This window comes from Lepidothrix coronata, unplaced genomic scaffold (assembly GCF_001604755.1).
Source record: "Lepidothrix coronata isolate B3197 unplaced genomic scaffold, Lepidothrix_coronata-1.0 Scaffold56, whole genome shotgun sequence".
Lineage (NCBI taxonomy): Eukaryota > Metazoa > Chordata > Aves > Passeriformes > Pipridae > Lepidothrix > Lepidothrix coronata.
The window spans coordinates 2,023,965-2,050,881 of NW_016690236.1; the positions used below are offsets into that span (position 1 = coordinate 2,023,965).

The 26,917-nt window shown below is 37.5% G+C and overlaps 1 protein-coding gene across 5 annotated transcripts in view; it reads left to right on the plus strand.

Annotated features, from left to right (window-relative positions):
* GALNT7 (polypeptide N-acetylgalactosaminyltransferase 7) overlaps nucleotides 1-26,917 on the plus strand; it is an 80,093-nt gene that overhangs the window by 44,820 nt on the left and 8,356 nt on the right. For 4 of the 5 annotated variants that reach the window (XR_001875101.1, XM_017816582.1, XM_017816581.1 and 1 more), the window contains exons 3-11: nucleotides 6,529-6,695; nucleotides 12,530-12,660; nucleotides 12,904-12,983; nucleotides 15,155-15,337; nucleotides 18,986-19,103; nucleotides 20,871-20,993; nucleotides 23,013-23,231; nucleotides 25,355-25,453; nucleotides 26,763-26,891. Coding sequence is in view for 4 of the 5 variants with exons in the window: in XM_017816582.1 (XP_017672071.1) it covers nucleotides 6,529-6,695; nucleotides 12,530-12,660; nucleotides 12,904-12,983; nucleotides 15,155-15,337; nucleotides 18,986-19,103; nucleotides 20,871-20,993; nucleotides 23,013-23,231; nucleotides 25,355-25,453; nucleotides 26,763-26,891 (1,249 nt within the window). In the remaining variant the exon portion in view is untranslated. Of the gene's footprint in view, nucleotides 1-6,528; nucleotides 6,696-12,529; nucleotides 12,661-12,903; nucleotides 12,984-14,806; nucleotides 14,990-15,154; nucleotides 15,338-18,985; nucleotides 19,104-20,870; nucleotides 20,994-23,012; nucleotides 23,232-25,354; nucleotides 25,454-26,762; nucleotides 26,892-26,917 lie in introns of all 5 variants that reach the window. The other variant, XM_017816580.1, reaches the window with a different exon arrangement.

Here is a 26,917-nt window from a genome sequence, read left to right on the forward strand (position 1 = left end):
GCTGCCCTAGCTTTCCTGCCCTGTGATGTTTATTGATTCAACTTTTTCAGTATTGGATAAGTGATAATATGGGCAAGAATCTTGTGATTAAAAAAAAAATGTAAAGGCTATTCCTTTAATTCTGTTATCCCTGGTGTTGGGTCCTTGTGCAAACCTTGCCCTGAATTTGGATTGTGATGCTTTCAGAAGTATGGTAGATGTATCTTGTGCTCCCAAGGACATTAATGATACAATGTAGTCACATAGCCTTGCAGATTACTTCAGGAATGGAAATGGGTAAAGCTTGTAGCTACTGTAAAAATAGAAAATGCTGTTTCAGCGTAGGTTTAAGCTGTTTGGTAGTGTATAATAAAGGTTTTGCTGCTGTCTGCTAAAGGGAAAAAGAAAACAACTTAGCTGATCAATTTGTCTTTCTTATGTTGGCTGTTCACTTCTCTTCCAGAACCCCTGTTTTGTAAGTCAACTACTGTAATCTTATGTTGATGTTGATGGTGCATAAAAAATAAGGTTTCATAGGTAACAAATCTAGTATTAGCATTAGATTTACTTAGTTGTATATTAAAAAAGAAATGCCCAGTTTTGTAATCTGTTTCTGTTTATTCTGTCTACTCTAGACTTAGTAGCCAGTCTCAGCTATGACCTTGATGATGTCAACCATACACATGAGCAAACAGTTGATGGTGTTTTATGAAAAAAAAATTCTCATTCATCTTCCTAGGGGTTAGATTCAGTTTACTGCAGTAGTCATAATAAATTGATGATTTAAAATAAGGAGCAGCCCTAAATTTAATATTGAAAGTCTGTAAACACTATGCTATCATCTGAAGGACTGTCTCCTTGTAAGAAAAGAACAGGACTTACTAGAAAAGGAAGGTGCAAATGAAAATAGAGCTCCTAACTTATTTCTGGGCTTTGCTAGTGCTGGACCCTCTCAAATAATGAGAAAAATGCATGCACTATGAAGCAATTATAATAGATGATAATACAACTGTGAGCTTCATACCACTTTAAACATGAAATAAAATTTAAAATATAATTTATGAACAATTTTATATTAATGGAGAAGAGAGATTCTGTTTTTTGTTTAACCGTCAGTTTCGGTTTCAGGATAAATACTAAATTGAGACCTTCAGCTTTGTACTGGTTCAGGTCCCTCATCTTGCAACAGCTGATTAGCTTCTTAGGAGCTGACTGTTGGAGTGCTTACAGGAATGCGATGGCAGCTGCCTTCTCTCTTAGAGGAATCAGTGCTGCTACATTTTGGTCTGAGCACACAAGTACAGTGCTTAAAATCCAGAGGGTACTGATGTGTCCTTGGTAAATGCAGGTGCAAGATAGTTGACCTAGGGAAACTAATATCAAGATAAAAGTGTCACAATATGCAGCCATAAGACCTCTTACTTTTTCTAGAGGTTAGGTGCTGGTATGCTGGGTGAGTTAGGGATTCAGGATGACATGAGAAGCACTTCTGTTGGCTCAAGGTCTTAAATTGCCCTCTTAAGTATCTTTCTGTCGAGGTGCAATCCTTTTTCAGTTCTCGCATTTTTGTTTGGTGGCTGGATTACTCTTCCAGGAGAAGGAGACTCCAGTCTTGGCTCTTTTTAGCCTGAGGAAGTTCAAGTCTGTGTCTGCATCTTCAGCAGTTACTAACAGGGAGTCTGTACGGTCATCCCATCCTTGGACCATGTACCCATGATCACGACTGTGGGGCCCCAGGACGTCTGTAAGAGCAAACCAATGAACAGAGTCCAAAGCTGTAAGAGCAGAAATTTCCTCAAGCCAAGGAGCACTTTAGCCCAGATGCCCAGCTTGTTGTCCAGAGGGGTCCCCCATAAAAGAGCTCCTCTGATGTGGCTGGTGCACAGCTTTATGATTGAGGGATAAGGGATCCTGTCATGGCACAGGCTCCAACAGTGCTATTCCTCTAGGGGTGGAGAGGGAGTAGAACTAATTCACATCCCAAGTATGCAGGCTAATAGTCAGAAGAAACATTACTCACCCCGTTCCTCAGTTAGATCACTACTGTGCCTTTTGACTTGCTCCAGTGATGAGTCACTTCTGGTTTTGCTCAATAATGCTGGTGCTGATTTGGGAATGGAAAGTTTTTATTCACAGACTGATCTGAAGGTGTTGTTTCCTTTCACTCATGAGTCCCTCAAGGAAAGAGGAAACAAACAGAGCTGCTCTTCCCTGCAGCACTGCCCAGATAAGGTGTTGCCAGCCCTTCACAGATCTGTGCACGCCTGTTACTCTTGCCCATACAGTAACTCTACAGGATTCAGGAAAAGTGATGTGACGTGTCTAGAGGCAAAACTTGCTTGAGGATGCTACCCTGTTATTCTTGCAAATCTGCTGCAGTGTGCCGTCCTCTCAGCTATACCAATAAGAATTCAAAATATTTTTTTAAGTGACTTTGTTAACTAACTTGGTGCACGGTGTATTGCCACAGCTGGCCTGCAGGCTACACCTGAATGGGCATTGTGCTAGTAAGTGGGCAGGACTGCACCCAGCAGATGAAGCTAGAGGGTGAAACATATTTAAATCCTCTTTGTCACAAACCCTTTTGTACTTTGAATCTGCTCATGCCAGTTTTCAATAGCTTGGAGCTTTTGCCTGAACATTGACCCTCTCTTTTAAAACTGAAGAAAGTTCTTGGAAATTCAGGCATATTATTTTCCTTTTTTGGTGCCTAAAACCTGGAGGGAAAACAGTACCCTAAAATTTAGCTTCAAACACAAGGAAATGCATTTATGATTTCTTGGTATGTGGTTTGCCCACCACTGGATGTCAGTGCTGCTCCACTGAGGAAAGGCTCTTCCCTGCTTCCTTCCCTGAAGATGTGAAGGAAATGAGAGCTGAGGCTCCTGACTTTTGTTGCTCAGATCCCTGAGCAACCATCACATTTATTGGGAAAAAACTACCACAGAGATTAAAAAATGTATTAATTGCACATATCTGAAACAACTACTATATTTCAAACCTCTAGTTCTCAGTGTAAGATGAGAGAGAAGATTGTGGATAAGAGTTACTGCAGTGTATGAGAGCTTATGGGCTTGATGATTCAATCTATGGACTGTCTAATGAGTGAAATAAAGTCTCTGAAAAAAACTAAAAGCATACACTTACTAGAGATATAAATTTAGTGCTTCACTGCTTGCAAATAGCACATTTAGCAACACATGATTTTTCAATTTTAAAAAGTAAAGCGTGTTGACAGATTTGAAGAGATTAAGTCAGATGTATAGCAAAAAGCCTTTCTAGACCTTTGGTTTTATGTTTTAAAAATTTATTAAATACAGATCAAAAATTGCTTAAGTGTTATAAATTGCTCACAGATGTATTGTTAAATTTAGGGGGTTGTACTTGGTTCGGCTTTTTAAAATTACATAAAGCTACATACTGTCATTCATTCTTATGCTCTTCACCATTTTGTTACTAAATATGACTAACCTATACTGCAGGAAGTGGAAGAAATAAGCAACCAAAAGATTTTTGAGTTCTTTTTCAGTGTTTGCTTTGGTTTTGCCCTTGAAGCCAGTCTGAAACTGTGGTCTTTTTATCTGGAGAGCAAAACAGTTTCCTGGCTAAACTGCTGAAGGTGCAGGTCAGGGGCACAGTGCAAGCTGTATCAGATACTGCCTTCTCCTTTGAGGCAAAAAGTGCTATTCTACTACCTCTTAAACAGAGCTCTTGAACAACATTCAGCTGGTATGCTGTTTTTTTGAATGTGTGACACCTCACTTTCCTCTATTTTAACATAACGGTATCACCAAAATTAATATATATGCGTAAAGCAACACAGTTCTGTTATAAATCTGTTATTAAACATATTAAATATTCCTTTTACATACCCCACTTAACACACCTAGGTAGGATATCAATTTTATCTCTGCAAATGGCTAAGTAAGTTGTTGACAGCTTAAATGCTTGTGCTACAAATGGTAGCACTGCATTCTGTAATCAGCTGAAATCTTTGAGAAGGATCTGTGTAAGGAAGGCATCTGGGGCCTGAACCTTTTAAACAGCCAGTCTAGCACTTGTATGTTGGTAGTTTGTAACTATGATTAGCTGCATTTACTTCAGGCATAAAAACAATTGAGCTGGAGGACTTTAGTCAGTAAGTCGTACTTTTAGTGATCGTGCTGTTTCCGACGTTGCTTACAGCTCACCTAAGAAAGAAATGCCTTATTAGATACCAATTTGTTGTAGTCTGGTTTGATTCTGTAATTTTCTTTTCCCACAGGACCAAAATTAATAGCATGTTTCTACCAAATGTCTTTCATTTTCTGTGAGGTGAGAAATAAATATTTATGCTGTTCCCTGACAATAAGTGAAATGTGTCCTTCTTCACCAAAGACACACTCTTTAAATACCTGTAGATCTGTTAAGTGAGTTCTTTCCATGTTTAACTGAATGTAGTTTCAGAAACTCTGGTGATTTCTGATGATTAAGGCCATTCTTTTCAAACACAGGAATGTTTCTGTGCACTTAAGCTTCTTATTGTATATAGAGAACTATAACTTTGGAAGTTTGTGCATCTGTAAGTTTAAAAGTTTTTATTTGTCACTAATAATTTCTTAATACATGATAGATGTCTTTGAAAAGTCAGACTTTCTCTATTAAAGACTTTACTTGCTGAAAGATGAAAAAAGGAAGGATTTTGCTCATTGAAATCAAAAGTGCTATGTCTGTGTGTTTGGTGATAGGAATTGAATTATTATAGTTGGAAAAGGGGCTAATGATCAGCTGGGGAAGCTTCCAGTTAAGGAAATACTTGGACTGATTGTAATTAGGGAGTCTGTGAACAGTCTCACTTTGAGATGCTGTTGGAGAAATGAACATTATAGTTGCAAATTAAATCCATTGTTTATAAATGTGATTAACAGGTATTGGAAAATGTGGACTGAAGTACTCATATTGCTTGTTTTCTAACAGGAAAAAACACCCAAGTCCAGGTCCACAGAGAAATAGAAATGCAAAATGTTTAAATGAATACAGAGTTTCATGGCACACCAAGCTAGAACCCATTGATACAGATACTTCAATTGAAAAAGTTTAATAGAGATGAACATAGGCAATAGTTACGTTTCCTATGTCACTCTTTCTGACATTGGGTAGTCTTGCACACTCTGCTGATGCAATTGTGATCTGTCATGTTGGCTACTAGAAAGATGCATGCTAAATTGAACCTGTTACTCGAATTCCCATTTAATGCATTTGTAGAGTTAGAAACTGTTAACTTTGATCAAAATGTGTGTTCTTTGTTATTGTGATAGTGTTTTTGTCAAATTTTATATAGACATTACACTTTCAAATGATTTATGAATTCTTGTCTTTTTCTAAAATTTGGCAGCACTTCAGTGTTCAGTTTCTCACTTTATTCCTTTGAGTTTTCTGCAGTATTTTTGTTTGGTTTCTTCTCTCTTGTCTTGTATTTTTTTTATCCATGTGTTTTCATATCTTTCAAGGAAGGAGCCCATTGAAATTGGGCCAGATTTGAAACTTGTGTTTGGCAGTCTTTTTTTTTTTTAATTTTTGTTTGTATTTTGTTTAAAAGAGAAATGTATGATTGCAAAAATTTAACCAAAGCTGTTAACTTCCTGCATATGGTGAAACACATGACTTAGCATTTTGAGTAAGGGAATGGAGGGCTGAATGGATTTGGTAAGGTTGGTTTTTTTTAGCTAGTTAACCTAAAAGTTTAACCATGTATAATGGACAGTAAAAATCACATTTTCTCTGCCATGGGATTACATGTTTCCCATGAGTAACTATGCTTTTCTGATGGTTTTTGCAAAAGGAAATAGTTTTATGCACAGCAGATGACATGAGCTTTTCATGTGCTGCTGCTATACTTCTAGCAAGTTTACTTACTATGTTTAAATTTATTTTATTGTGAAAGAGCAGAAATTAATGAGTTGCCTTGCCACAACAATGTAACTTTGCTAATTATGCAGATTCTGCATGTGGACTGTATAAAGCAAACAGAAATATTTTATAGAGTCCTTCTGCTGGGTAAATAGGATTTAAAGAGCCTTAGGAAGAAACAGCACCTCCTTATTGCGTACGTGATGCAGTTGGTGAGCCAAATATGCAGCCCATCCTGAAGTGTGATGTTTTGAAGAGGACACTCATCACAGCTGCAGTCTGGGTCTTTTCTTCCACTGTTCTCTACTGGCTGCACAAGCAGCAAAGTGGTGGTGGTGGTGGTGGTGACAGGGGTCTCTCGGTGGGGTCTGTGCAATACCAGCCACCTACACAGGAGGAAGCATATAAATGTTGAGGCAGAAGTCATCATTTACCAGCTGCATCACACCTCTTTCAGGAGGAAAAAAGGCTCTAGGTGGGAAGGAAGTTGCTCTTTGGGCCTCATACCTCTGTAATGCACTTAAGCTGTATTACCTTTTAAATCCTCTTCCTCTTAAATTTGAAGGATAGCCATGAGTGAAGATGTCATTTGCACAAAGGTGTGGTTAAGCAGTTCTGTAATCACATTGTGAAAACTAATAAAATCAAATCTTTTTACAGATGCAAATACTGGCATTATGACGATAACCTGCTCACCTCCAGCGTTGTCATTGTCTTCCATAATGAAGGATGGTCCACGCTCATGAGGACAGTCCACAGTGTCATTAAGAGAACACCAAGGAAATACTTGGCAGAAATTGTGCTGATTGATGATTTTAGCAACAAAGGTATATTTAGAATATTAACACACTACTAGTAGAAAAGGAAACTTTTATTTTCTTAAAATAGTTTTCTTTTGATTTATTACCTGCCATGTTGACTCTGGAAGGAAAGTAGGTTACTTCTTCACAGTCCTTTTGAGTTTTCAGTGAAGGGAAAGCTCTTCCAATGAACTGCTCTTGTAAAGGTGGCAATCCTTTGTATTCTGTTGTTTGAAATACAGGATTTGTAGCAAGTTCTCTACCACACTTGTTGAGTAGTATATAGAAGAAAGCTGGGATACCTAGTACCCCTCATAGCTCTTGTGAAAGCAAGTAGTTTGAACAGTATCAAAGGCATTTGAGCTAAGCCTGTTAGGAATAATTCCTTTCTTTATTCCCTATAGGAATTTAGATGTCTCTTTTTTGTTTGGTTTTTAACTGTAATTAAAAGGTATCTAAGGATATCAAATTATATGATTCATTTTCAATATCCTTTTAGATTCTGACATCCTTTTTAAATTAAACATTATATTAAGCTGTTTATTGTTTCTTATTTAGGGAAGGAGCTTATAAGAACTTAAGTATGTTTTAATTTCTGCCTTTCTTTGAGTCCTACATATCAACAAAAGTCCAGAGATTTTCTTCATCCTTTGTGATTTACAGTCTAGTCTTGGTTTTATAGTCAGGATGCAGGTACTTATATGTGATTCGTATAAATATAAATGTAAAGTGATTTTTTTTCCTTTAGTGGTGATAACTTCAGTATTAATGCAACTCAAGGCTGAATACAGAGAAGAACTGAAAATGTTATCCTAGAGATATAAGTTGACTGATATAGAGGAAATCTGACTGATTTTAAACTTTAAACAAATTTCAAAAGAGTTCATCAGAGCTGCACATTCTGTAGGATTTTATTGCAGCATAATTCTTGAATAGAAGTTGAAGAGAAAAAGGGTAGACCCATAAATAAAAACACAATTTTGAATGTGTGGAGTAACAGTCTCTTCTAGACAATGATCATGACTTTAGGAGCACAGGCAAGTTTGGTCAGCAGCACAGGATACCCTCCTCTTTGTTTTTATAATAGCTGAATTGTGCAGCGGCATAGAAAACAGATGACTGTTCTGAAACTCTCGTTTTTATTAAGTGATCTGGGCTTCTCCCAGTTCCAGCCTTGTGGGAGTTGTTTTCTGTGGGTATATCCACTATAAATTTTAAAACTGAACTCATCACATAGCTGAGTTACCTTTTTTTGAGTATAAGTCACTATTAAAAATAGTTATTTTGTGTCAATTCTCACATTGTACCTGTAGATAGGTAGATATCATTTTCTGTTTGTTTTAACAGGAGAGGAAAAGTTCCCTGTATTGTAAACTTGACTGTGTTTAGCTTAGTCTAATAAAGATTCTGAATGCTAAATTATAGTCTTCTGTATCCTTTAACAGCTGTTGAGAATTTGGCTTAGATATATGCACATGCTATAAAATAAAAATATCTTCTCTTGTAAGGGATATAATTTTAATAATTCAGTCAGCAGACATATACTGTGTTTTGCTTTTCCACTGGGATCACAGCTTTCCTTCAGAGCTATTCAAGGACTGAGTTAGCTGTATAAAGTAACTACAACACTGACTGTCTCTGGAAAACTTACCAGATTTTTTACTAATGATAGGGCTCAGTATTTGGGTTTCACGTGAGTTGTAGCTGACTCTGCAATGTATATGTAGTTTATGGAATGAGTTTGTCTGGCATGACAACTCATACTAGTTTTCCAATAGATGATGTTTGTTAAATAAAAGCAGTATTTTTCAAGAATTTATTTTGAAATATAGAGCTTTCTAGCTTTCTGCTCATAAATGAATGGTTAGCAGATATACCTAGCCTGGACCTAACATCCAGTAGACCTTTGCCTCTATATTTGCCAAACTTCAGTTTCCCAAGTAACTTTCTTGAATCAGAAAATTTAATACAGAAAGCTCAAGGTGCAGTTTTCCCAGGTATGAGTGACTGGAAGACAAGCACAGGCTGGAATTGCTCTGAACACCTTGCTGCAACTGCACTATTTAACTATAATAATTCTTCAAACTGCTTTAGGCTATTACTTGGTAAATATAATTAACTTAATTTCAATAATTCAAATTGTGTTCTAGATGAAAAATGGCCAAGAGAGTAGAATCTCGCTCCACTTCTTTCTCCCCAGAGAGAAGGATGAACTAGTATGGGCTGCAAAGCATGCCAAGCTGCCTGAAGACATCTCCAGTTGTTAGGAGAGCTGCAAAACACAAATTCTCTTAATCACAGCAGAGCTGCTGGCAGCTTTTTGCTTTTCCAGCCAGAAGAAAAGCCATGCTGATAGCACAGATACAAGATTTTCTCTTTCCCCACCTACTTTCAGGCTGCACACTTCATATCTGCCTTTCCAGTCAGCAAAGACCATCTTATGCTCTTGGAGCCCAGCGTTGGACTGGGTAGATGTTTGCTCACACTCAGTGTGACTGTCCTTATTTCTTAGCTGCTGCCTTCTCCAGCGATATAAAATTAAAATGGAATATAGTGGTTGCAAACACTTCTAAAGACTGGCTCATAAAAACCCTGCCTGTCCTTCCTTTTGAGAAATCCTCTTTCATCAGAAGGGAGTTGCAGCTGCATAGAAGCTTATATATGTTATGCCTTACAGGGAGGAACAGTTGCAATGCTTGGAAAATGTTCTTTGCATTATAATTCTTTGTATAAAGTCAGTTGGGAGCAGTCTTTTTTGCTGAATGACACTCTTTCCTTAATCTCTTCTGCAAACAGCAGGATTTGACTGTGGAGAACTGTGCAGAGATATGTGCTGAATTCTACTCTGGCGTTTTTTTCCTTTGTCAGAGCACAAAGGGAACAGGAACAAGAAGATGATGCCTAGCTAAGTAAATGATGCTGTCTCCATTTTCAATGGAGACCTCTGTATTAGGATCTGAGAAGTGTTGCAGCAGTGTCAGTGAGGCCACACTGTTGCACATGGGGTTTTTTCCCAGTTTTTCTTGTGTTTCTTCATAGAAACAGTTTGTTTTTCTGTGAGTGTTAGCTGTGTGAAGGAAACAACTGTTATGGAAGGGCAAAGAGAATTCATAAAACTGTATTTTCTAAGGCTCCCTACAATTACGGTTGTGTATTAGGTCTTCAACCACTTGTTGCCTATTTGGGTACCAACTTGCTTTTTTTCCTGGAGCATAGAGGTCAATATCTCAGCTGGTGCAGCTTTTGTAGTCTGTGCACCTGTAAAGAGTGACTGCGAGGTCAGTGCCAGTGTTCCTAGTAGCATTTAAAGGCTTTGTCTACCTTTTGTGTTTACTTATTATTTTCTTTATTGCTATCTGTATTTCCCACTGATGTAACATCCTGTGAGATAACCAGAAGGGAAGTAATGAGAGTAGACAGGTAACAGTATTTTTATTAACCTGTTTAATGGTGCTTGCCGTGGAAAAACTGAAGCACTGATCAGGGTTTGTGTTAGAGCCGAGAGCCCCACATTAGTAGTATTACAGCTCAGGGTAGTCAAAGGCAGCTGCTTTAGGGAGGACTTCTGATACCGTTTTTCTAGTTCTCAAACTAATGTCCATGAGTCACGGGGAAAAAAACTGCTTTCCTCCTCCTCCCTCCTTCTAATCTGCAACGCCTAAGATCCTTTGGAGAAATGATGTGTTTTTAAAAGACATTGATTCATGCTTTAATCATGCGGTCAAACATGACAGAGGAACTCAAACAGGAGAAGGCCAGATTGGTGGTTATAATATTTTGAAAGATAAAATATACATTTTTTAACAAAAACCAGATTTCTGTAAGGCTGTTGACAGATGTCATAAATACATATTCTAGGTGAAAAAAATTTAATGCTGGCCAAACAGTATTTTTATCTGTAAAAGTATTAGGATCTTATACACTGCTGTCATGCAGGCTTTGTAGTATGGGAAGGAGGAAAAATTCAGGTTTCCTATGGGAAATAGCACTTGCTGCTAACCCTGGCATGGTTTCAGATAATGGACTGCACAGTCCTGAGACTTGTACTGTAGAAAAGCTTTACACAATCAATATGACAGGTTTTTACAGCTCCCTGTGAGCCTTACATAGTTGAACATTTGATAACTAAAACATTTGGCTTCATAGGCAGGAGAGCTGGAAATAACTTAAGGTTTTAAATCTTTAAAACATTCCTGACAGTCCTTCTGTAACACATACTTGGAATTTGCAGCATAAATAATGGTGTGGTATAAAGATTCTCTTCGTACCACTTCAGTATGACCTCAAAACTCTGTTGATTTTATCCTATAAAAATTTATATCACAGCTATCATATCATATATTCTCTGTTTATTACATGGTATATTATTCTATTCAGCATATGTGATAAAATTGTTCTTTCTATAATTTGACATTTGTGTATCCTTGAGGTTTTCCTAATGCACCAGGATTTACAAAAGAAATTGTAAATGTGTGTGAGAAAAGAATACATAAAACTCAGTTGAGAAAACTTATTCTTTTATAAAGATGGAGAGGAAGGATAATAAGCGTATCAAAAGATAGTGATTTCAAAAGATTGTTCTTTGATAAAATTGCTGAATTTTCAATTTTGGAAGCTTCACTTCAAAAAAACACCATTTCCACTACAATTATATGTAGCTTTTGTTTAAACTAGAATAAGATATAAATATAAAATATAAACTAGAATAAAATATAAAACACACTGAAACTAAGTTGCAGAAGTCTCCAGACTTCATCGTTTTCATTCAGTTTGCAAGAAATGTTGCTACTGAAGTAACCTGATGGCCCATTGCAGTTGAAAGGGACATCCTTCTTCTTCCACCTCCACATGTCCCCTCTCCTGGTTAGATCAGCACAGGCATCTATCAGCCCCATGAAGCTGATGCAAACCAGTGCATGGGTGCCTCGGCTGTAGCTAAAGTGGCTTATTTTGGTTCCTGACTGAGAGAAACTGAAGCTGTAGGCAATTCTTTTGAGCCTTTCAGAACAAAAATAGATTATAAATGAACACCAGTAGCTAAATCAGCGTAGCCTCAAACAGGAGGTGCTTGATTATCAGCCCTGCTGCCTTCATGAGTTTTCTCAACAGAATCATCTGGGCAAAATATTATCCAACACTAGGATCCTTTTTTCACATTGTGCAACAGGAATGTGGTTTCCAGAGTAGTTTGGCAAAGACCAATGTGCAAATACAAATCCGAAGCCATTTAAGCATAGCTCATCTTGATTGTTATGTGGTTACTTGTCCCTTTACTGACAAAGGTCCCATTTCCACTTCTGGCCCTCCAATTATTCTTATTAATTTCATTAGAAGACTAGTGGAAGACCTCCCCAGGAGGGAACAGGTCTGTATGAGGAAGGGCAATAATCTGAGCATGGTGGGTTCCTGCCTCAGGTTTCTAGATTTAATAGACTGACAGAAAATTTTGTGAGGCAGAAAGTGAAGGAAAAGTTTAACTGAGAAATGGTGCCTTCAGCTGTACATGTGACATTATCTGATGAGGAAAGTCTGTATGCTAAAATGTAGAAACTTCTCTGCCCTCTTGGAATATAGATGAAAACCTGTAAGCTACTATGTCGTATACTGAAGTGATTGGGAATTGTCGACCCAGCTCCCTGTGGTGTGGCCAGCTACTTCAGATGCTTTTTCTTCTGATGTGCTAGAGATAAACCTCTGTGCCATGAGGTCAAAAATCTTGATCTCCTCAGTTTTAGTGTTTGTGAGTGGTTGAAATAAAGGTTCTTGTAAAGATCTGTAGATATTTTGGGGTTGTATTAAGAGTACAAAACTGTTTATTATTAAAACTCACCAAAATAATTTTTTTCTTTGTTATTTGATAGCACACTTACAAGAGAGGCTGGATGACTATATTAAGCAGTGGAATGGCCTTGTAAAGGTATTTCGAAATGAGAGGAGAGAAGGTTTGATCCAAGCTAGAAGTATTGGAGCCCAGAAGGCTAAACTTGGACAGGTAGGAGCCAGTTCACACACAAGTCTGTCTTTTTTATCTTTTTTGGGGGGAGAGGTTTTGGTGGTTCCAATAGATATGTGGAAATGTAGTATTATATTATTATATTATTGATACTGTTTTAATAATAGATCAGTTTTACTCAATCTTCATTTTCATGTTTGTATGTCTGTATCTCAATATAAGTAAGCGTAATTAAATCACTGCAATCTTGTATACAGAAATATATTTTTTTTTCTTTTGAAGGTTTTGGTTTACCTTGATGCCCATTGTGAGGTGGGAATTAATTGGTATGCACCACTTATAGCTCCTATATCTAAGGACAGGTAATGTTCTGCTGTTATTTCCAGTGTCTGACTTTTTTTAGGGAAAAAAAAGCACAGTAACAATCTTCACTTTTCAAACTATAGTCAATATGTTTTATATCTATATCAAACTATATAAATATTTTCTGTATGATGATTACATTATCCCACAGCATAAAAGGTACATAAAGAGGAAGGAAAATAGTCGGGCAAGTTAATCTCTAGATAGTTTGTTTTAATAGGCATACTGAATATTTTGCGTAGTGTAGATTGCATGTGAGACAACTCTTGTTTTTTACAACGATCTGAGGCACTGTTATAAAATGTTCTGTTATAGCTGAATAAGGAGCCTGACTAAACAAAATAACTAAACAAAAACCTGATTTTTGGAAGAGGAAAAGTAGCCATAAATGTTTTGATTTAATGGGGATTTAAAACCTCTGTGATCTCAAGAGTTTTATAACTTTCTCATCTTTGGTCTTGATATATGGCCTTATTTGTTCGCTCTGAAGTACTTTGGAGTGTTGTTTGTAACAAAGCGAGGTCGGGGCTTGAGCCTGTCTCTGCCACAAGCCCAGGCACTTGCTAGGAGTTTCTGGTTGAAGTGCCTGCATTGTGAGAGGGAGATCTGTGAGAGGTGACAGAAGAGAGAGATGTCTGGGGGTTTCATTTCTTCCAACTATTAAAATGCTGTTGTTGCTGTGTGCCACCACACTCTTAGCTTGTGTAGTCAAGAGTATATGTGTTTAGGAAACCATGTTTAAACTCTTTAATACCATGAAATAGCTGCTTAATCCTAAAAACTATTTGTTAACCTGTTGTGCTTCCAGAATTCGCTTGAAGAATTGGGTTTTGTGTGTTTTAAAGGCTGTAACTCAACTTCAAGACTATATTTGAGTCAAGATACTAGAGAGAAGATTGAAATGCTTGTGGGCTTCCATTGAGTGTGTATTACTGTTTGACACAAGAAAGGCTGGTGAGATCAGGCAGCTTTAGAGGCATCCTCCAGCATTGCCCACGGAGGTGGAGGTTACACATGGTGCCAGAGGGCAGTGCTTGGCAGCCTTCTTCCAAGCCCTGGATGCAGCATGCTGCTGCTGCTGCTGCTACCTCAAAGAGGAGCATGGTGTTAACATTTCTTTTTCCACCACTCTTTTATCTCATAAGATTTCACTTAAAAACATGGAAGTGCTCCAAGTTTGGTTCACTAGGAAACTCATTTAGAAAATGTGGGGAGATAATGTCTTTTCCTTGGTGAATATCATATATGATCAATCACAATGAGGATTGTATTGCAAAGAAAACAGGAAAAATTCTACTGAAGACTGCTGCTAGGAGAGCACTAGTAATGTTTTTTTATCCTGAGAGGCTGTATTTTGAGGGCAGTTGAATAGGACAGAATAATGAATATCCGTGTTAACGCTAGTAAAAGCCAAGAATTCATCATACTTGTTGAGAGCTAAGATCTAACATGAATAGAAATTGCAGGAAATAATAATACTATGAGAACCCTAGCCCTCTGAGGGCTCCTCTGTTGCCTTCAGCAGTGCTTTATTAGAAGACCAATGTCAAAAAGTACACATAACAGAAAAAGTGCTGATAAACAAATTGATATATTTGCATCTCAGACCTAACTTTTTTGTTTTCAGAACCTCTTAAACCAGCATAAAGAAAAAACTGTATCTTTTTTTTTCTAATGATGCTTCATTTTTTTAATATGTTTACAAGTGACTTTTTATATACACTGCTCTATAAGTTTAATTAATGGTGTAAATTTCAGATTAGAGAGATTGCTCTTCTGAAATTGTATTTTGCTCTTTCTTTCCCTTCTATAAATGTTTCAGAACTACATGTACTGTACCTCTAATAGATTACATAGATGGGAATGATTATTCCATTGAGCCACAACAAGGTGGGGATGAAGATGGTTTTGCCAGAGGGGCCTGGGACTGGAGTTTGCTATGGAAACGAATTCCGTTAAACCACAAGGAAAAGTCCAAACGAAAGCATAAAACTGAGCCTTATCGGTAAAGAGAGCTGTTTACATACTGTGAATCATTATGAATAATTTTCTAAACCCTTTCGTTTTTCCCTCCACCCCTGTTTCCCCATGAACTACGGTCGGTGCACGTGTGCCATGCGGGTCCTTGCACATACCTGCATCTTCCCTGCCACCACCCGCCACCCTGCAGAACCACATGCACTGTGCCGCTTATAGATGTCATAGATGGCAACACTTATAAGATTGTGCCCCAAGGGGGTGGTGACGAAGATGGGTTTGCTAGAGGAGCGTGGGATTGGAGTATGCTATGGAAGAGGGTTCCCTTGACCAAGAAAGAGAAGGAAAGCAGAAAGACAAAAACTGAACCGTATCGGTAATCACTAAATCACTTACCCGTTTCTTTTTTTTTCTGAAGTCAATATTGATCCACTAAAACTTGCATGTACTTCCAGCCTGAAAACCTTCACATTTCTAACCACACTAACTGCTTTGTTTAGTTGGACCTGTTTGCCACAACTGCCTATTTGCACAAAATATCTCTGCTACCTTGTGTTGCCTCTCTATTCCTGCTCTTATATGGTTAATAGGGTGCACATTAGAATGACCGGGTTTTGTTTGGCAAAATAAAATATTGTATAACTTCATTGCCAGGGAAACTCTGTTTAGCTATGATATTTTTTTTGAAGTAGTGTTGGAAACAACAGTGCTTGTTTAACCATTTGATTTGAAATAACAAGCATGCTGTAAGTATTTATAATAGAAGGTAATGCATAAAATCTGTAGCCTGCTGTCATGGCCTGATGCATGCGTACAGCTGGTGGATTATGCATGTGTATCAAAAAAATCCCTTTTGTCATATTTCTCCCACTTGCTTCATAATAGATCACATCTGACAAAGAAGCATACTGTTTAAGAATCTTGGCTAGATATTTTCAAAAAATTTTAATATAATACATATAACATTAAAAATAAAAAGGACTAAAGATTAAAACAGCACCTTATATTATGAGAAAACTCCAATAATTTCCACAGAAGTTCTGCTTTTTTATTACACTTGGTAGCGGGGTACGGTTTCTTCCCAAAAAAATCAAAACTGGCTAGAAACCCTAGCTTAGAAACTAGGGTTTCTGATTGGCTTTTCAAGACTGGGAGACTGAGGTTCTGCTGGTTTTTATTACTTTCTACTTCACACTTAACTAATTGTATTACTACATTTGAAAGCAATCCTCACATCTTCAGAATCTGATGTCTTCTATTGCTTGTATATATGATTTAAACATTGTTAGAACTGATGTTGGTAATTTCCTATCCTCACCCATGATTGTTCTTTGCTAAAATGGCAACACATGCAAGCAAGTTATGGTTTGATCTGTTTTGTATACAGTATAAATAATACCATTTTCTGCTGAGGCTGTCCACATTGGAACTTTAATATTCTCTTAGAGGGGGATAAACTATTTCAAAAATCGCTGTTGTGTTCTGTGTTTACCATCCAAACAGGTCTTAAAATCCTTTAAAAAGTTCCCAGCAACACAAAACACATGTTCTCAGAATGGTTTAAAAGATGACTTTATTTTAAATAATACTTTCAGAGAAATGCCCTGCATCTGTTTATGTTCAGGCTGTGTGCATTTTCTTGCAGCAGAACCAAGGCAAGTAAGACCAAGTAAAAGTCTTGCTGAAACCATAGCCAGGATTGCTTAATTTAAAAGGAAAACAGACAAAATATCCTCAACAGCTTAAAGCACAGAGACAAACCTTTTGTAACGTGAGAATTGCCCGAGGACTGAATCCTTCTTTCAGTAACATTATGCTTACCTCTTCATATCCTATAAAGTAAACTACTGAGCTTATGTAGATTTTACTGTGTTCTTTAACACACTTGACAGGACTGAAACTTCAGTATCTGCACTTGCCAAGTCTTTATGGTGCTGAGGAGAACCAAAAGTGCAGGAAAGCCACGGGGCTGTGCTGTGCAATGTGCTTCCCCCTGCTGTGCCTGCTGGTTTCCTACCCTTTGAACCACTGGGATACAAAAGCAGTGTTGGAGGAAAATACAATAGGCTGCAAGTAGAAAGGGACGTTTAGCAGTAACTTGGCATCTGATCAGCTGATTTGGACAGCAACTAAACTGATAACCATAATACTTAATGTCAGTGGCTCTGTTTCTGTTGCCTTGCCTCTGCTATGCAGAGAGGGATATATATTAACCCTAAGGGGTTACTTTTTCTTATGTCTTTCTCCAGACATTTATGTGTGGAAAGGAAATACATTAACATTGCTGTTAAAAGGAACACCACTAAGCTAGAAATCTAATAGAATGAAGAGACTATGAATAGTGCTAGAAATGGATGAATAGTGCTTGAAATGACCCATCTCAATAATTTGGTGATGCAGGAGTATTTCACTTACGTTTTATTTGGCTCACCAGGGTGATCTGGACTCTGGGATCCTCCTTTCAGCACTGCAGAACATTTGAAGTCAGAAAGAATTCACTTTATCCTTTTTTTTTTTAAACTGTCAACTTACTAAGGACTCTAGATTGTATACATTAGGGGTTTTATGTATTTATTGATCCTCAGGTGAAAAATGCTTACTATGTGCACTGGAAATGGCTTAACATATCCTACTCTCTATTTCAGTGTGACCAAGCTACCAAAGAATTTTGTTTAGAGCTGTTCTGCAAAAATGCTCTGTCGTGGTTTAACCTCAGCCAGCAACCAAGCACCATGCAGCTGCTTGCTCATGCCCCCACCAGTAGGATCAGGGAGAGAATCCAAAGGGTAAAAGTTAGAAAATTCATGGATTGAGATAAAAACAGTTTAATAGGGAAAGCAAAAGACACACACACAAGCAAAGCAAAACAAGGAATTCATTCACTGCTTCCCATGAGCAGGCAGGTGTTCAGCCATCCCCAGGAGATCAGAGCCCCATCACATATAGCGGTTACTTGGGAAGACAAACACCATCACTCCAAACACTCTCCCTTCTTCCCCCCAGTTTTATATGTTGAGCATGACGTCATATGGTATGGAATATCCCTTGGGTCTGTTGGGGTCACCTGTCCTGGCTGTGTCTCCTCCCAGCCCCCCATGCACCCCCAACTTCCTTGCCAGTGTGGCAGTATGAGAAGCAGAAAAGGCCTTGTCTCTGTGCAAGCACTGCTCAGCAGTAACAAAACCATCTCTATATTATCAACACCGTGTTCAGCATAAATCCAAAATATAGCCCCATACCAGCCACTGTGAAGATAATTAACTCTACCCCAGCCAAAACCAGCACATGCTCTAATCCAAACCACAGCATCTTTTTGACACATTAAAACTTGCTAATTGAATCTTGCCATATGGGAAGGGATTTACAAAGCCATTAAAGGCAAAAAAAAAGAAGAAGAAAAAAAGACTAAACCAAAATGGAAGCCTTGTACAACTTTATCCACACCCTCTTAAAAATTTTACTGAGTATAATGCAAAGTGTCTCCTATGGCAGCAGTAGAAAAAGAGCTAGAGGAAGAAGATAAGAAAGGTATCATTCAGCTGGGAAAACTCTGTTTCTTGTTTAATAGACAATATATTTCAATGTGGCAGCTCCTCAGAACATAAGCCTAAGTCTGCTTTGCAGTCTCATTTGTTATCTCAAAAACTTGAAAAACTTTCAAGAGAGAAACATCTCATGACACCGATTCTTATCTCCTTTTTTTAAAAATTTATATTAATAGAAGCATACTGACTGGCCGAATGGATAATTTGGACCAAAATTTTGTATCATCAAATTCATTAATTAAATAAATTAATTTTAGAAGAAAACCTACAACATAATAAAAACTATGACTTAAGTAAAAGTTATATAGATGTCACTTCAAAAAATTGCTGCAACCTGGTGACAAAACTTCATGATTTTTCAGTGTATTGCCATTTACCTGATCTTTACTATATGTTAACTGTGAATTGCTTCTTTAACTATTGCTTTCTCTGAAAGTGAGACTTTTGACAGAAGGGGTTACACTATCTTTCTCTTTCAGATCCCCTGCAATGGCTGGTGGATTGTTTGCCATTGAACGTGATTTCTTCTTTGAACTAGGTCTCTATGATCCAGGGCTTCAAATTTGGGGTGGTGAAAATTTTGAAATTTCTTACAAGGTAACATCAATATTTGAAACTTAATTCAATTTAATAGATTTTTTTTTTCTATAAATACTGCTGTTTGGATTCAGGCAGACCTACCTCTGACTCATGAAGCCCAGAAGGTTTTGTTGTGAGGAGATATTATGTCAGAGATGTGTCTCCTCAGTGTTTACTTGTGGGCTTTGGGACAGCAGTGTTCAGAGAGGTGGCCTAGTGCTGAGACACAAATGATGCATAATCTAGATATTGTTAGTGGTTTAGGATTGCAACCCCCCCTCAAATATCTAATGTGAAAGCACACTGTCACATTTGATGAGGGGAAACTAAGTGTTCTCATAGTGAGTATAGAAAAATGCTGTTACTAATGAAAGCAATGATAGAGAACTTCTTTACAGGAGAAGTCTTCATAACTGAAACGCTAACTGCATAATTCATAATCACTGCAGAGGATTTTATTTTCACTCCTAGGCGTATGCATGCTCTTCAGTTAGCAGGAAATGTAAGATTATCGTCATTAGCTTCTTGTAGCTTCAGTATTCATAATGACACAAGTGGCAGACAGCAGGAGTCTGTCCCAATTAACAAACAAAAGTGAAGATGTCTGATATCCTCAGCAGCAATCTGAGAAATCATAGCTGAATTTTAGTAAAAGTACATTCAGAGCTCCTCTAGCTGCTCTTGCTCTTCTTGATTTAGAGGAAGGCTCTGAGTGCACTTGCTCAGCTGTAAATGCATATGCAAAAGGTAGTTATTGAGGATGTTAAATACACAGGGTCTTTATCCATATAATTCCCCATCTTTCTTAGAGCAAAATCATGATTGAAATTACATACAGTAGTTTTGTAATTTAAAAGCTTATTACGTAGAGACCTCCAAATTTGTTTCACGTAGGTCACAACCAGTCTTCAGAAGAACTAAGCATTTATCAGTCTTGTATGCTGGCTCCTAGATAGCAAATGTTATGAATGGCCTTGCATATCTGAGGAGGTTTTTTGATGAAACTTAAGAAAATTAATATGATGCAATGAAGAAAGTAAACTATTCTGCCCATTTTTCCTAATACTGGTGAGTCATATTTTTGATCTGGCATTTGGAACATCCCCAAAGTTAGCTTGAATTTGGATTTGTTGCTACAACTAAACTTGTGCAAACTACGAGCAATTAAATTCAGATTTAGGTATGTTTTCTTTTTCCCATAAAGGGATTATCCAAAGATGTGTGGGAGAGGGGGAATTTCAAATGGTTATATATTTTACCCATTTTTTATTTTCAGCTACTATAGTTAACAAAAAACCTGTTTCTGCTTGGAGCAATGGGTTACCTAAGATGTCCTTATCTCCTACTAGTCTTTATTGAGAAAAACTTAAATGTGAATGGGCATCTAACCAAAACTCACTTTAGTGATGGCATGTGAGGTACTTAAATGAAATCAAAATATCATTTATCCTGCCATAATAAAAATTACCCAATTCCAGATTTTGTGCACTCGTTTGTTACTGTTGTTTTAAAATAATAGTGGAATGAGATGGCCAACCTTTTAAAAAGCTTTTTGACAAAGTATTTTAGTTGAGTAGCTTCATGGCTGAGTTGGAGATGTATTCAGTGCAGCCTTTCATTTCAGAGACCTATTTTCTTTATGCTTACAAATAAAGCAAAAAATATGTAAATATATCACAGTCAATATAGTAAGAAAAGTAGCTGACATTTCTTCCATAATTTATTATCTATCTGTCTTAAATTCCTGTGCATATATATTAATAATACCTATGCTTTAACTTGTAGATCTGGCAGTGTGGGGGAAAATTGCTGTTTGTTCCCTGTTCTCGTGTTGGACACATCTATCGTCTTCAGGGCTGGCAAGGAAATCCACCCCCTGTGTATGTTGGGTCTTCTCCTACATTAAAGGTACAGTTTTGATATAACCTTGAAGGTGGTTTTGATTTCAGATAAGAACAGTTTTAGATAAATCTGCTGAAATTATCAGTAATAATTTAGAAAGCACTTCATCAAAGCTGTTTAGTATCCAAAGCTAAGATGGTCATCCTCGTGGGAGAAAAATCTTTGTGTTAATCCCACAGTTATTAAGGGTAGAAATTCCTGGAACTCATCTTCTTGCTCTAAAGCCTTCCTCCACCATCTTTGAGGTACAAATCACATTTCATATTACTTAATGTCAGCCCTTCAAGCCTTTTCTGGGCTGTCCCCAACTATGTATGAACAACTCCAGTAACTATAGCACACTCCTGGAGATGATGATCATGGGTTTGAAATCCCCCTTTATCTTGATAGGGTGTGATCCTAGGCTGAGTTAGCAAATTCTGTAATCTAGTGTTTCTCAGACTTTTGTGACTGCATTTGTTAGTTAAGAAGCAGTAAATGACACCTGAGAAAATGGCATGCTTTGCATTTCACCATAAAGGTTGGTAACTCCTCAGGTACCTTGCAGGTTCTAGAAATGTTACTCAAGATGTGAGATTAAAATTAGACTCCACCTCAAGAAAAGAGTGAGCCAGCTGTCTATATTTGAAGAGATAATTTGAATCAAGAAAAACTGTTCCATATCAGTTTGCATCTACCAGCAGGAAGAGAGGAAACCCTTCTGCTAAGATTTCCTATAGCCTAGTTTAAGATTTCTCTTGTGTACTGTTTTGGCATTGGTAAATCCCATTCCCAAAGACACAGTTCCTTGTAAGTTCCAATCCCAGAGCAATCTTCCAAGACATTACCTTTGACAATGACTACTGGTAGGGTTTTAGAGTATGGCTTGAGCCAAGATAGCAGTTAGTTGAAAAGGAAATGTCCCAGCCTAGTATAATGGTAGAAAACTAACCTGGCACCACCACCCCCCAAAAGTCTCTTATTACTAACATGAATTGATTAACATTTTGATGAAACAAGGACTAGGACCAGTACAAGGGAGGCCAGGGGGACACATCTGGGAGTAGAAACAGAGCAATGGGTGGCAGGATAGCAAATGATAGCTCCATTGCTCAGTACAGGCAAGATATATGTTTGCCTTGTTGGAAATGATAAAAACCATTTCAGTCTTCTGAAAATCTGATAAAAAATATTTACTGCATATATAAACACCTTACATGACTCTGCCGATCTGCTTAATGAATGCAACAAAACACTGCTGAATGTTTTTAAATATTAAGTTACTTCTCTGTCCAAGACAAGATGTAGAAATAGCTTTTTTTCCTCTTCAGGTACCCTCCTATCCCCCATAGTAAATGTCCTTTTTTTATAGCTTTGTTCAATTTGTGCTGGATGTGGGTTTAAGTCACAATAATTTCTGCCTTTAGTCAGATTTAAAGACTGTTTTAACACCAGGTCATTAATGCTAAAGAATTGTACAAAGCAAGGTGTGTATCTAGAATTCGTATAGGTAATGTAGAGGTAGGAACCAACAAAGAGAATGAGAAGAAAGATGTGAGAGAGAGAATTGTTCACCAAGTGAGCTATCCAGTTTTCCCCCTTCTGCAAATAGCTGACCCATTTAAGACTGAATTTTTCCCCATTAGTGGACTAATGTGTATCATTCTCTGTATTAAAACTGTAGAAGGTGAATAGAAACCCTGAATTGCAGTTCTTGTAACAGCAAATGAATGCAACATTTTATAGCACACAAAACTGAAAAGGCTTTATTTCAAATAAACATTTTCTAACCTTAGAAAAAGACTTTGCACTCTCATTAAGCAACCCAGTTTAATTTGCTGGCTTCAGTCCTAAACAGCAATTTGAAAATAATATTCATGCATCTTGTATTATCTACTGATGGCTACAATTTATTAGTGCTATATAATAATTTCAAGCTGCTACTTTTTAAGAGGATAAATCCTTAAATTTCAGTTATTAACGTGGAGTTGTGCCTGACCTGTTGTGTGTACTTTGAGGTCACAGCAGTGTCTTTGTTCTTCACAGAACTACGTCAGAGTTGTAGAGGTATGGTGGGACGAATACAAAGATTACTTCTATGCCAGTCGGCCGGAGACAAAAGCACTACCCTATGGAGATATATCTGAGCTGAAAAAATTCCGTGAAGATCACAACTGCAAAAGTTTTAAGTGGTTTATGGAAGAAATAGCATATGATATAACTTCATATTATCCCTTACCACCTAAAAACGTGGACTGGGGAGAGGTAAGTACAGCACATAACCTCTGTGTATTTTAGAGTTTTTTTAAAAATTGGGAATTCAAAAGGAAGCAGTTTTTTACTTGACATCACTCTGTGAACAAGCTGTTTGATTACTGCTGTACTAAGCTATGTGGTACTAACCACAGAGCTATAGAAATATAACCCCAGGAAAAAATTATATCTACTTTCACTGGTGTGATTTTTTTAATTAGCTCCACAGGTCATTGACGGATGATTTATGCCTAGCTCTGTCTTCAGTTATATGTAAAGCTCTTTTTTCTATAATTGGAATTTAGGTTTTCTAAAAAGAAAAAATGTGAATCCTGCATGTAGGAGTATTGGTGAAGATTAATAGGTGAAAATATTTTTCTGGGAAGGACTAGAAAATAGATTATGAAATCAAGGTGGAGTACATTCTGCCCACGCTTGCTAGACTTGGGTGTACTCATACAATTACAGCCTCAGTGAATCCCTTATCTGCATGTAATAATTTGATATGATTCTGTAACTGTCATCTCCAGCATTACTGTATATAAGTATGACTTCACTAAATTAAGAAAGTGGTTATAAATATGGCATTTTCAGGTGGTTGGCAGAGAGAGGTAGCATATCACCAGGTGAATGCAGGACACCTCACTGAACCCTGCTTGTCTCATTCTAGCATTTAGCCCACACCTTGGAGAGCATTTACTACAGGTCCTCTGCTTGCTTTTAGATTTTATTTTTTTTCCCCTCTGCAGTTGATTCCAGCCTTGCCCTCTCGTATTAATTTCACTTTTGCAGATTGTTGAGGCAAAATCAGAAAATCTTCTTGCTGAGAACTCCTGTGTCCCACCAAATTAACAACCTTCTTTCCCAAGATATGATGGACCTGTTTTTGTAATTTCAGAAGTGGATTAAAAAGTACTGATCTGTGCTGTTTCTTATGGCTAAGGAAGTGTCATCTCTAATTTCTCAGAAGAATTAGCAATACAGAGCATGCGCATGAAAATCTTTTATCTGAAGGACCAAGTGAACAATGCTACCTTGATTTCTTACCTGAAAGCTAGCACAAAACATCAGCTACTTATATTAGCCTTAGACCTTCTTTTGAATCTACATAAAGGGTTATGAAGGCACATTTTATAAAACTAATCACCGAGGTGAAAGCATCGAAGAGAATAAAATAGTAATGGCAACCTTGCAGGAAACCATCTCTGGTAAAAGCAAGCAGGTCTGGTGAAGCAACAGGAAAGTTCTAAGTTCAGAGACTTCTCTGAAGTTTTCTTCAACTCTTCTTCACAGGGTACTAGTTATCCTACATCTGATAAATCCCTCCTTCCCCCCCCCATTTGTAACACCACACTGATTGCATTTCCAAACCATAAGAGATGAAAGGGGTTCATCTTCCCTAATGCTCTCTGGAAGTCAGGTCTAAGCCTAGTCCTCCAGATTTTCTGTACCATTACGAAGGGGAAAGAGGCTCTGGCAAAGAAAATAGATCTGGGGAAAATGTTATTTGTGTCATAAAGTCTTTGTAAATCTGCTTGTTGGCCCTTCTGAGAAGGGAGTGAGATAATCAGCAGTTGAGGCATGCTTTATGACAGGACTTCTGTTCTTTATTCCTATGTCTGTGCCTGCCTCTCGTCAATTTTATTTCTTTTTTTTTTTCATGTAATTGATGCTGCAGAAGGTACATCTGAGCAGCAGGGCCAGTGGGCTGTGCCTGGCTGTGGGTAATAGCTGCTGTGCATAACTTCTCTGCATCCCGCTTCTCTTCATCCACAAGATGAGAGAGAGCAACTTAGCTGAGCTCCTGCTTTATTTATGAAGACATGGGAGATGGAACATGCTCTAATAGCAGATTGAATAAATTAAAATACTTGATATTTTGGTGCTATTAATTTGGAACTAAGCTCTGCAACTCTAACTTGTCAGTGTACTCCAACTCACATAAGAGCCTGCAAATTAGCATGGGCATCTTCCAGAACGGTTAGCATCAGTATTTAAATTTTGTACACAGGTTTGTCTCATCTCTCTCTGTCAGATACCTGTTTCTGGTTTGAAAAATAAATGGGAATTTTCTGAACTCCTTGTAACTTATTTTTTCCTTGAGAGTAACTTAGACTGCAAAACCTCTTTTCCAGATTAGAGGCTTTGAAACCTCTTACTGCATCGACAGCATGGGGCACACCAACGGTGGCTTTGTTGAGCTTGGCCCATGCCACAGAATGGGAGGAAATCAGGTAAGGAGGTTGGAGGCAAGTCTGAAGGTGAAGTGATTGCTCTGGCTTGATAACAGGCTGGTTTTCTGTTAAGCCTGTACATAAAGTCACTTAGGTGCCTGCTACAAAGATGGAGTTAGGATTTTCCATAAGCATAATGACATTGCTAAAGTATGGCAATCTGAAAATACCGTTTCAAACATTTTGGTGCAAAACTGAAGGCAAATTCTTAGTCTCTTCTCCAGAGCATGAGGAAGCAATCATACCACTGCATTAGAATAACTACGGCTCTTAGCACTGCTGCTGATTCATCACTTATCTTCACTTAATAATTTATCCTTCAGGATAACCCTTTTATTCACTCTGTCTCAATTATTTCACAAAGTTGTTTTGCTCTAATGGAAGTGTAAAACACTTCTGTGCAATAACTCATCTTCCACCATACGAGAGAAGAAATTGAATAGAAATTTTTCTGCTCCATTTACAAATTAATTGACAGAACATAATTACTATTAGATGATTGCAACCCAAGCTTCTCTTGTATTTGACCTGTATCTTCACAAACCTTCACATTACCACATAAACCTGCTGTTCTGTCTCTACACCTCCTTTTTCGGTTGGAAATTTTTTCAGAATTTAAAGTCCTTATTTAAGCCGTTGTAAACTTAAACCAGGCAGTTTTGTGATGGCAGTCATCAGACAGAAATCACATGCAGGATGATGTTTTTACAAATCATATATGGATTAGCTCTTAGTAGCCCTGGAAATGTCTCTTTTATTTTGATATTTAATGAAAAGTTTCCCTAAACTATGATATGATATGATATATGATATGATATGGTACCCAAAACCTCCTGTAATAATTATTTCATAAGAAGTAGCTAAGATATTTTATATCTAGATGCATGGGTTTGATTTCCTCCATGGGTAAAATGCCGAAGTTTTACTGTTTTCACGTGAAATTACTGTCCAGGACTAAGGACTTGCTACCAGACTTTTACAAAGATAGTGGACTGTTTGGCCATCAAATCATACAAAGGTTTTTAATCAAACACTTTTCAGAATTCTGCCCGATAGGAATCCCTTCACGATTTTTGTCTTGCTGGTTAAGTTTCTTAGCCTTCTAAATCCTACAGGAAAGTTATCCATGAAACTTACTGTTGTGATAGTAAAGGTGCGTTACATTGTATAAAATAAAGAACCCTCCTGAAAGACAGGTGTAATAAAACCAGAGACTTTTTTGAATGTAGCAGTTTCCTTGCATTTTCATTGTTTCTAAAATACTCCTTGAGTCAACTGTTATAAAAATGGCTTCTTTTTTTTCTGTTAGCTTTTCCGAATCAACGAAGCTAATCAACTCATGCAGTATGATCAGTGCTTAACTAAAGGACCAGATGGATCCAAAATTATGATTACACACTGTAATCAGAATGAATACAAGGACTGGCAATTCTTCAAGGTATGCAACAGATATGTATAAGAAAA